Raw genomic sequence first — 11,663 nt, forward strand, 5'->3', positions numbered from 1 at the left:
ATAATAATACGGGGTTTCACATTAGAGTTTGTAACGAAACCTAGTTCAAATTCGTTCGTTAGGAATTTACTCTTGAAAAGTCAGGAACGGCAGCACCTGCGAGTTACTTCGTGGCCAGTGTTTCCGCTTAGGATTTCGCAATTAAAGGCGAAAAATTACGTATGTAGTTACATATGTATTTAAATAGATTTGTAAAACGAGGGGGTTTTACAGTAGAAAGGTGGGGGTTTAAGCATAAATTTTTTTGCACCTTCGGGGTTTTTTTTGCACCTAGTGGGTACCCTTTTGAGCAGGTCTATTTGCGCCAGTGTGTGCGTTATAATTTATGTTAGTCAGGGTATGTTTTTATCAGGCACGTTACGTTTATACGCGGCCATTTTCTAAACAAAATACTTGCGGACCCCCTCCCCCTTTTTAAATTCCTGGATACGCCCCTGGGTTAAAGATATTTTTTATTTATTATCGATAAATATTAATGGCTTTATGACTTTATAATTTTATTATTAAATGGTACACGTGCATTCGATACGGTTTACGTGTTTGTTAATTTGATAAATTCTTTCAGATTGTCCCCCTAATCCAATTTCTGTCGGCACCGGAACAACTTCCGTTACCGGAACATCTTTCCCTGTTGGAACCACCTTGACGTATACCTCATGCCTAACTCCACCGGGTGCACAGCTAGTAGGGACAACTACCAATGAATGTTTAACAGGAGCGTCATGGAAAAATCCTCCGCCTGAATGCAAGCTTGGTAAGTTACATTTGCGTTAAATAATATCGCCATACATCATAGCTTAATTGTAATTTTCCTTGACAATGTATTATTTTCTTAAAGAATGCCCACGACCGACCCCACCAGCAAATGGAGCCATAACACCAACTACTGCATCAATTCCGAGCGGACAAAGTTACACGTTTTCTTGCGATGCTGGCTACACCTTTAATCCACTTGGACAAATGGCTGTGCCTTGCACGATAACAGGCAGTACAGTCACATTCAATGTTCCTGCCACAAACATATGTTTAAAGAGTAAGATTTTTATCCATTTAGATAATTACAATTAAGAACACCGGTCGATTTGGGTGTTAACTAACCTTGATTCACTAGTTTAATGAAATCCTCTTTCATGTAGATAATTTTAATATATGTACTGGGGCCTGGCCACAGTGGTTAGAGCGCTCAACCAAAAGCTCGACGTTGCAATACCGTTACGGCGTATATACCCTATATCAGGCTTGGCGCTCATAACTACTCAAACCCAGTGGAGACCAAGCGACTGTACAAATTATCAGCCTCACAAACAAAAAAACGACATTATTGAAAACTAAATCTAAAATACTTATAAATTTGCATATTTAAAAGCTCGCAAGCGGAGGTATGGGAAACAGAACACTCAGAATTACTGCCGTTGCTTTGAGGCGGGAGGATAAACAAGTTACGTATACTCATTACATTTGTTGATTCAGATTGTCCCGCCGCTCCTGCTGCTGGTGCAAACTCTGTTGCGACGACCTATTCTACCGCTGTAATTGGCACCACGTACTCCCCGGATACTGTTGCTACGTATGCATGCGCCGCCAATTTTGACTTTCCATCTGGAACAAGTGATAAACTAGTGTGCCAATCTACGGGCGTATGGAGTCCAACGTCAGCACCAGTCTGTCAAGCAGGTATTTAAAATCATCAGCCTAACAAGTGTTCCAAAGTAAAAAAAGCGTTTAATTTTATTATAAAGATGATGGGACACCTTTTCATTCCATTTTTTTCGTCTTATTTGGTAGTAAACAAAAAATATTCAATGAATTATAAAACTGTATCCTCAAACACGAGTAGGATATTCGGATATTACGTGGTAAAGGTGTCCCATCTCCCCCTATCCTACTCTATAGTAGGATGAGACACATTTTTATTCTATTTTCTCATCCTATTTGGTACTTGGTAGTTCCATAGACTGTTGTTAATTGTTTAAAACAAGATCAGTATATTTTGACAATATGTGCTAAAGGTGTCCCATCTTCCCCACCCTACTATGTATGAAGGAGTAAGATGAGACACGGTTTTATTTTTATTTCTTGTACCGGTAAACAAAATATTTACAGAATTATATAACCATATTCTCATGACTCTTACATAACGAGCGTTTAAAAATAACTGTCTGAAAACTTAAGTGCTGAAAACTCAAGTGCTAAACAAAACCTTTGTTTGTATTTGCAGCATGTGGAACTCCGCCACTTACTACTAACCTTGCAGCTGCCCCCGTGGCTACAAAATATGGTTTAGGAGCTTCTATTACATACTCCTGTGCCAATAATGAAAAGGTAATTCCACAGTCGTCAATCACATCAACTTGCGGGGCAAATGGCGTGTGGAGTGTCGCTACTGCACCTACATGCCAAGCAGGTAGGAATGAGTTTTTTTTTGATCAAGTGTTCTATGTCTGGTAACAAGAAAATTAACAAAGTGTTTCTGTATTGAACCTAGAAGTTTATAACTCTGGTTTATTGCAGTATGTTAGAAGGAAATCAATTATAGTGTGTTAAAAAAATGGTATAGCTTGATTAACCGGCACATGCTTTAATGTTCTGTACATATATGCTTTTATAAAAGTGTGGTAAAAAAATAAAACAAATTCTGAATATGCATGGGGCAATACACGGACTGTACACTTAAGACTTAATCATGCTTTGAAGTTTTTTTTTTGTAAAATACTTATTTAGTTTACTAAAAACCGTCAAAGAAGAATAATTTTACACTATACGTGTCCAATTCCACGCCCCCCATATATACTATTCTCACCTACTTTAATCCTCAGTGTGCATCAATCCACCACCATTTGCTGCTGGAACAGGCACGTTAACTCCCATCCAAGCCACATATACTGCCTCACAAACGGTAACATACACATGTGCAGCTGGCAGTAACTTAGTTGGCACCAGTACTACTACTTGCACTGCTGGAACGCTTGCCTGGGTTCCACCCACTGGGCCCCAGTGTGTTCCAGGTAAGATTGCAGTATTTTATTGAAAATTATAAGTTACTTTAATTACCGGCGTCGTGGCGCAGTAGTTATGGCATGCCTGCCTATACAACATAAAGTTTATGGGTTCAAGGCTCGTCGCTGCTAACATGTAGGTTGGTTGTTAAGACACTAAAAAGAAGTTTCTCTAACCAAGTGATCCCTTATGGGTTGGCTTAATTGTGAGGCATACATTAAAAAATAAAAAATAAATAAACTGCCAATGTTATACACATGCCAACTCGTAAACAGGTAAAAGATGTTTGAAACAGGACACCCGTGTTTTAACAAGTGTCGTAGCCCCGCCACCCAAAGAAAAATATATATAGTTTCATTCATTTATTCGTTCTCTCATTTAACCTTTACTTTCAGATTGTCCAACATTCCCACCAGCTAACGCGAACAGCAATATTGCGACAACTCCAACAGCACCATTCACAACTGGAAATACGGTCGTATACTCATGCAATACTGGTTTTACACCACTAGGATCTTTGACCCTTACCTGTCAAAACACTGGCGTCTGGTCACCTACCACAGCTCCAACATGCCGAAAAGGTAATTGTAATTAATTTGAAAAAAATAGGTTCGCTTTTACATTATTAGTAACAAACCTTGCATATTAACTGTTTGCTTCTGTTTGCAGTCTGTTCTGCCCCACCGGGCTTAAGCAGCGGCACCGGCCAATTTGCACCGGTAAAGACAGAGTATGAAGTCAATGAAGAAGTTACGTACAGCTGCACAGGAGTACTTAATGTTCGTGGAGTCAACAAAAACAAATGCAAAGCCGACGGTACTTGGGAATACACTACAGGTCCATCATGCGAAGCAGGTATGTGGTATATACTTGTTTTTATTACAAAAACTGTTACAATAACTGCGCTGATGTCTCAGGGTCAGTTAGAATAATCTAAACAACAAATGCATGCTTGCTACTTTAGGCATTTATCCTATGTGTTGAAACATTTCTTTAAGAGCATGCATTCTGAAACCTATATTTTTCAAGAATAACATAATTTTTTATTTTTAAACTGAACACCACGCATAGGTTTTATACACAAAACTATTTTTCGAATATTGCTATGTTTATTTTCGACAGTTTATACTAAGACAATTTTGCAAAATATTTCAGATGTTAAATTGAATTAAAACGTATTTTTTACTCTAAAACACACATGCTGTGCTTATTATTAGGTTAAGAAAAACGATTTTGCATACGTATGCTGAATCTAAACCTAAAGATATTTTTTTATTTGACAGTTTGCTATGCTGCTCCTACTATCACCAATGGCGATTACACACCAAAGAACACATACACTAATGCATTAGGATCTGTTACTTATACTTGCAATGCTGGTTCAGTTCCTACCACGCCACAAACTGTCACATGCCAATCTGCTACTTTAACTTGGTCGCCAACGCCTAGTTGCCGAAAATGTATGTATATTCCCTGTTGCTGTGTGTTTTTCTAACTATTAACTTTCTAATAGACCTCACTACTATTTTACGTATATAGTAATCGGCCACACAGTTTAAGTAGCTGAACGGTATAGCTGCTGCAAGTATAGTAAGCTTTGGAGGTCTGAGACTTTACATACTTGTAATGTAGTTGCTCTAACCTATATAGTCACAAATAAGTTATCTAAATTAGCAGTAACAGTACAATAATTGCTCGATGTGTACAGCACCACAATATTTAATGCGAAATAAGTGTTTGTAATTAAGTAGTCCTGCTCTACAAGGATACCTTAGTTTAAGATAATAAAATATTTACTTTGTTAACAGCGTGCGCTGCGCCCCCCGCTGTAACGAATGCTGGTACTGGATCAGCTTCTACGTGGGCAGAGGGAGATGTTATCACTTACGCGTGTGCACCCACTACCTCATACAAGATTGTTGCCGCTACTTCTGGCAATAACGCCCCCCATCAGAACGAGTGTCTGTCGACAGGCTTGTGGAAATACACCACACCTGCCGACTTACCTACATGCGTTGCAAGCAAGTATACCTAATCTACCAACAAGTGTTTCGTACATAAACGAAATGTTATAACTTCATTTAGGGAATGTACTATTCGTGAACTGACTAAATTCTAAATACGCAATATCTCATTAATCCTATAGTTTGCTCAACTGCGCCCACGACGACCACTGGTACCACTACCATCACTCCTGCCGCAGGACCTTATGATTTGAACACAAATGCTGTATACACTTGCACTTCTCCTTCACCCTCAAATCCTCTGGGAGATACTACACTTACATGTACAGGCCCAAATACGTGGACACCAGCAACCGCGCCCACATGTGTGTCAGGTAAAGTGTAACAGACCATTAGTAAACAGTTAACGACCCAACCATACCATTTTTGCTTTTTTTACAGCCTGCATTAACGTGCCCCAGATCGCTGCAAATGGAAACCAAATTACTGGCACCCAGTGGACTGGTGGCCAGACTGTCACCTACTCCTGCACTTCTGCTGCATACGCATTAACAACGCCAACCATTAACACCTGTACAGCATCGACTCTTACCTGGACAAGCGCAACAGCTCCTTCATGTTTGCAAAGTAATGTACACATGTATTTATGCAAAGCCCCTATGAATTTATACATAAGAATGTTAAAAAAATAAAATGCGCTCATTTTACCATGCATTAAAAAATAAATATTTTTTTTAATCAAAATTGTCAACTCTTCCTTTCGTTGCTGTAGAATGCACAACTGCACTCCCGTCTGCTCCATCCAATGGCAATAATGTACTCGATACAACGAAAAATCCCGTCCCTGGAGAAAACGTGGAAGGCACGCGTTACACTTACACTTGCGCCGCCACTTACGCTCTTGCAATCGGTTCTTCCACGGAAAACACGTGTACAGGAGGTGCATGGCCTAACGCCGCCCCATCATGCGTGCCCGGTAAGTACAAGTTACTATATACAGGTTATTATGATTATATAAAGAAACATAGCGCTTATCGCGGTTGCCTGTAATCAAGCAGTCAGATTCAGGATTCAAATAAATATTTTACAAAAAAATGCAAAACATGACTAAATCTCAAAATGTGCAGTCTGGAGCGTTTTAACCAAATGATGAAACGTGATACAGTTAACATTGCGTTTGTGTCTTTGCAAAACAAACCTCACGACATTTGCTTTACTCAAAGGTCTCCGATGAGCTGTCTTTCTGTCAGCAATACATGATATAAAACAGAAAAAAACAGAACATCTTTATGTTATAACAGTATATGAAATGTGTTTTGGCGTTTTCCTGCCACAGGAAAAATAAGCAAAATCCATTCATAAATTACCCTTTCTTTTTAGCCTGTACCAATCCACCAGCTGGGACAGTAGGCAGTCCAACCCCAAGCCCCAACAATGCTCTTAACCCCCAGGGCACATCAGTAACATACACCTGTGGTAGTGGAACAACCTTAGTTGGTACGGCAACGATAACATGCCAGGCTACCCGCGCATGGTTACCGGCTACTGCACCAGAATGCATTACAGGTATGGGATATTTGTATATAGAACTATAGGTGAAATTGAACACCTTTATCATATAATATCAGAAAACCCTGATCTTGTATTAATGTATTACAAACGGCTTATTATAGTCGTAAGGGGGCTTTTATGATTCTTTGACTGTGTTTTGTTTACTACCAAATGGGCGAGAAAATAGAATGAAAAGGTGTTCTATCTCCCCCCAACTTCACTATATATCTGTGTATGTTTGCAAATGTAATGTTTGTTATGCATTGCAGACTGTACCGCGCCACCTTCTATTCCAAGCAATGGAGCTGCAAACACACCTGCTGCCGGCCCATACACAATTGGGTTGTCTATTACTTATGCCTGTGCGGCCAACTTCAGACTGGTCGGTTCAACAACAAATACGTGCCAAAGGGTTGGAACTGCTACTGCGGGAACTTGGTCAGCAGCTGCTCCGACTTGCGCTCCAAGTACAAAAGCCATATGAGTATAATTGTTTGGTGCAGTAGCAGCAATTTTAGAGCACTCGCATCTTAACTAAAGCGCTTGGTGCTGCTACTGTTGTGGGCAAAAGGGTAAACGATCATTGCGCCAGCCCAGTAGTAACTTATTTGTTGCCCCAATTTTTCGCCAATTAGAAAAAAAACTAATTAATGTTACATTTGTGTAACTTGTAAGCGAGGTGTATAAAATTAGGCACCCTCGCTTTAACAACCGCAGCAATGAAAAAATCCACAAAAAATAATCACCTACAAAGTTACATATTTGGTAACTCGTAAGCTGACACGAGGTGTACGAACACCCGTGTTATAACTGTCGTTTTCCGGCCATGCAAGATATATAAGTTTCATCCATTCATTTTTTTCATTCAGTTGATACGAGATTAAGAATTACCTTGTCATTGAATGATCATAAATAAGGGAAGGATTCGCTTAAAATATTTTAATTGTTTTTTTTTATTTGCTTCTAGGTGATAAAGATCTTGACATTGTCATGATTTTGGATGGAAACGATCCGTTGGACGGATGTAGTTCAAAAACCCCAGCAGTCACCCCCCCTATTCTACCCGGCGGTTCGCTCACGGGATCAGCGTTCCCAAACTTTTTCCTTCAGCAGAGCCTGGCAGCAGCGTAATGTTTTTAATACATTTTGTCGTTGGTGGTTTTGTGAATGGCAGTGCTTACTGAATTTGTTTTGTTTTTAGAATTGAATCTGGTTGGGGAACTGTCGCCCAAGCAAATACGAGAATCGGCTACCATATGCATGCCGGAGTTTGCACATCAGCAACTAACCAGAACCAACTGCCAATTAAACAATTGTCGTCTACTGCAAGTACTCTTACTCTGGTAAGGAGAAACTATACACTCGTATTTTGTTAGCATTTTGTATGCTGTATAAATACATAGTTTTGAAGATACAGCACTAATATAACTACTCAAGCCTTAAAATAGAAAACAAAAGCACCTAAAATGGAGAATCACTCACAAAGTTACATACGTGGTAACTGGTTGCTGGAGGCTACTTAATTATAAACACTCGTTTCGCATTAAATATTGTGGTGTTGTACACATCGAGCAATTATTGTACTGTTACTGCTAATTTAGATAACTTATTTGTGACTATATAGGTTAGAGCAACTACCACTACAAGTATGTAAAGTCTCAGACCACTAAAGCTTACTATACTTGCAGCAGCTATACCGTTCAGCTAGTTAAACTGTGTGGCCGATTACTATATACCTAAAATAGGAGTGAGATCTAATAGAAATTTGATAGTTAGAAAAACATACAGAAAATAAGAGTGCCATATATTCAGCAAGGATAGAATTCTTGTTGCAAACCTACACCATGTATATACCATTCTGCCATAACTCGTATGGTTTCCTAATTACTTTTAAATTTTATAGTTCACAAGTCTTGCATACCCGTGTGCAACCCCAAATAATCCGATAAAAGCAATACAATGTGCCGAAACCTACCACTTTATCGCCAATCATGGGGACCGACCAACTATATCGAATGTTGTGATTCTAGTTATGCACAACACACAATCATACACCGCTGCTGAACGAGGTACATAATTTTTTTATAACTCTGCTAGTGCTTTTGTAAGCGATTTTGCTGAAAAGGTTTTGTATGGAGACTATAATTCGTAGGCAAGGACGATTTTTCTACTTCAATTTATGCAGCGCAATGCAAACGTTTATAAAAGGAACTGTGATACGATCATGATATTTGGATAATATGTGCTAAAGGTGTCCCATCTTCCCTCACACTACTATACAGTACTGTTTGGTGAGATGGATACTGTTATGTATACCTTCGTATTGTCTGATTTCAGTACATACAAATATTCGTGACGGACCTTTTTTATTTAATTCTTCGCAGCTACCTTCTTGACTGAAATCACTGCCATTCGAGCATCGCTGAAGGGAACTCTTATGATTGTCTCTATACTGCCATCTGTCGACAGCAACTATGCTGCTAATGAAGCATGTAAGTTGTTTTCCAATTATATTTAAATTGTTTCAATTAATTTATTGAAGGTAATTCTGGCGCTATGCTGGGTTGAAAAATATAATAAAAAAATTAAAACAATTGCCCACAAAGTTAAATTCGTGGTAACTCATAAGCTGGCACGAGGTGTATGAAACAAAACATCCGTTTTATAACGACTGTTGTTTTCCGTCCACGCAAGGATAAAGCAACTAACATTCATTCATTCATTCGTTTATTTATTTATATGTTTAGTATCCTTAGTATGATCTCACATATGATATGTAGTACTATGGGTTAAAATTAGATACAGTTAGCACCTAAATCCCATATTCCCTGAGCCATTTTGAACCATTTACAATGCTCTTTTAGGGTCGCGAACCTACGGTTAAACAATTCTGTAAATGTTCTTTGTTTACTACCAGATGTGACGTAAAAAGAGAATGAAAACGTCCCGTATTGTCCCAAATTACTATAATTCAGCAATAAATCTATTCAAATTGAAAGCTAATCGAACTGTATTTTTACAGACATCCGTATGCTGCTTGGATGCCCAGCAGCTGGGGTTTGCCTCAATTTCCTGGGTTCCGCCGCTACGTCGTCCACCGTCCTGTCAAAGCTGCGTTTGGCGGCCGCCACTCTTCCTTAGATTGTTAAGCATTAGACGCTTTAGTTTCTTTGTACAAAATACACCGTTTGGTCACTTTCATGTTCACCCACCCAAAAACTATATTAAGCAGCAAAAATCCAGTTCTTATATAATACACACACAACTAAGTAAAATTTTGCCGTTGGTACAACTTGCCTAATAATTAAAAATATCAGGTCTGCTGTGTAAACTTCCATTGGAAATCGTATTGTGGGAGGCTGCGCTTGTGGAAAACGTGAAGTTTATTTAAATGTATTTGTTCTTCTGGTGATTGTAATGCTTTCGACCTGCCAATGCTCTACCCTCACGCTAATATCTACTAACGCCAGCATGTTGCTATTTCAATAAATCGTAACTTTACAATGTGTTGTTTCAAGTCCAGGCTTCTATTTCCCTGCACCTATAACTTGAAAATCGCTATCGGGTATAGTAGGAACGTATTCTACCTAAAATTCGCGCACACTGTTCTTGACTCTTTTAATACTTGACATGCAAGTCTATAATGTACTTCTGCTGCATTAATCAGGTATACGTCTCGATTATCAGTAATCTAGTTAATTCGTCACAAAGTGGTTAGCGCGCCCATGCCTGTAACCCATGGGTAGTGGGTTCAATCAAGGCTCGTCGCTGCTACCATTGTGGCGTATTTGTCCTTGAGCACGAAACTTCACGGCAATTATACTTTACCCAGTGGTCACTCATAGGTTGTTTAAATTATCAGCCACACGTACAAACAATGAAAAATCCACTAAAAAATAACCACCCACAAAGTAACAAACATAGTAACTCGTAAGCTGACACAAGGTGTATGAACACCCGTGTGATAACGACTGTCATTTTCCAGCCACTCAAGAATAAAGTAAGTTACATTTATTCATTCAATTTCCTAAATATGAACGTTACAATTGGAAAACTGTTACGAACACAGTATTCAGTTCGTTGCACAAAGTATTTTATATATGCTTGCGTTTCAAAGTGGAATCATGATTATTGCGCTTATCGCTTTTTGCCTAAGGTTATAAGATGGCGCTTTCCCGAGATGGTTTAACGCACTTTACATTTAAATCCGCTTTTAGTTTTGTACTGATTGGTCGTGTTAATACGTGCAAAGTATGGCAGCTTTATACTATAAGTTTATGTCATTTTCGGAATTGTTTATTGCTATTATATTAAGCCATTGCGTAATATGATACTGTGGGCGAAGATGGGACACCTTTAGCACATAATATTCAAATATCCTGATCGTGTTTTAAACAATTAACAACGGTCTATGGAAGTTGTAAGAACATCGTTTTAAAATTTATTGAATGTTCTCTGTTTACTACCAAATGGGACAAGAGACGTAATGAAAAAATGGCTATTCCAAACCGTGCTATATAATACATACATTGTGTTGGTATAGCAAAGACATAAGTTAAAGGGCGGATTGAAATTTGCAACAAAACTATGTATAGATGTAGCCCATATATATACAAATAAGCAACAGACGACTAGTAGAATCTGGATGTCTTGAAAGCTATATGATTTACTACGGATTATATTTGTATAAGTACAGAAAATACCTTTTTTGTTAAATAACTGTAAAGAAATTTTAATTATTCCTAGTACAGTCATTGAAACGATTTTTCTGACGAAGTCGCAGGAACAAAAGATCGATTTCCGCTTAAAAAACGTCCGTAAAAAATAGCAAATTGTTATTATGAAGGCCAAAGTTATTTCACTGTATCGAACAGTTCTGGTAAGACTTATCAATTTACAAGAAAACAATTTAAACGTAAACTCCATTTGTGTTATGTCAGTGTAAAATATAGTAGGTTTGGGGAAGATGTGACACTTTTAGCACATATTATTTCAAATATCCTGACCATGTTTGTATACCATTACCAATAGTCTATATGAGTTGTGAGGATATAGTTTTACTTGAAAAAAAAAATCTTTGTTCATTAACAAATGGGACGAGAGAAATAGATTACCAAGGTATCCCATCTTTCCCCACTGTACTATATTTAA

At 38.4% G+C, this 11,663-nt stretch overlaps 1 protein-coding gene across 1 annotated transcript in view; it reads left to right on the forward strand.

Annotated features, from left to right (window-relative positions):
• The window catches only part of LOC100179721 (sushi, von Willebrand factor type A, EGF and pentraxin domain-containing protein 1), a 17,891-nt gene extending 7,875 nt beyond the window's left edge, over positions 1-10,016 (forward strand). Inside the window, exons 13-31 of the mRNA XM_009859994.3 lie at positions 566-754; positions 839-1,033; positions 1,471-1,674; positions 2,219-2,404; positions 2,817-3,005; positions 3,393-3,578; positions 3,667-3,852; positions 4,281-4,457; positions 4,806-5,018; positions 5,144-5,335; positions 5,403-5,588; positions 5,734-5,937; positions 6,342-6,527; positions 6,782-6,979; positions 7,480-7,639; positions 7,714-7,855; positions 8,416-8,581; positions 8,897-9,004; positions 9,535-10,016. Of these exons, the coding sequence (XP_009858296.1) occupies positions 566-754; positions 839-1,033; positions 1,471-1,674; positions 2,219-2,404; positions 2,817-3,005; positions 3,393-3,578; positions 3,667-3,852; positions 4,281-4,457; positions 4,806-5,018; positions 5,144-5,335; positions 5,403-5,588; positions 5,734-5,937; positions 6,342-6,527; positions 6,782-6,979; positions 7,480-7,639; positions 7,714-7,855; positions 8,416-8,581; positions 8,897-9,004; positions 9,535-9,653 (3,386 nt within the window). The 3' untranslated portion in view covers positions 9,654-10,016. The remainder of the gene's footprint in view (positions 1-565; positions 755-838; positions 1,034-1,470; positions 1,675-2,218; positions 2,405-2,816; positions 3,006-3,392; positions 3,579-3,666; positions 3,853-4,280; positions 4,458-4,805; positions 5,019-5,143; positions 5,336-5,402; positions 5,589-5,733; positions 5,938-6,341; positions 6,528-6,781; positions 6,980-7,479; positions 7,640-7,713; positions 7,856-8,415; positions 8,582-8,896; positions 9,005-9,534) is intronic.
• The last annotated feature ends 1,647 nt before the right edge of the window (positions 10,017-11,663 follow it).

This window comes from Ciona intestinalis, chromosome 4 (assembly GCF_000224145.3).
Source record: "Ciona intestinalis chromosome 4, KH, whole genome shotgun sequence".
Classification (NCBI taxonomy): domain Eukaryota; kingdom Metazoa; phylum Chordata; class Ascidiacea; order Phlebobranchia; family Cionidae; genus Ciona; species Ciona intestinalis.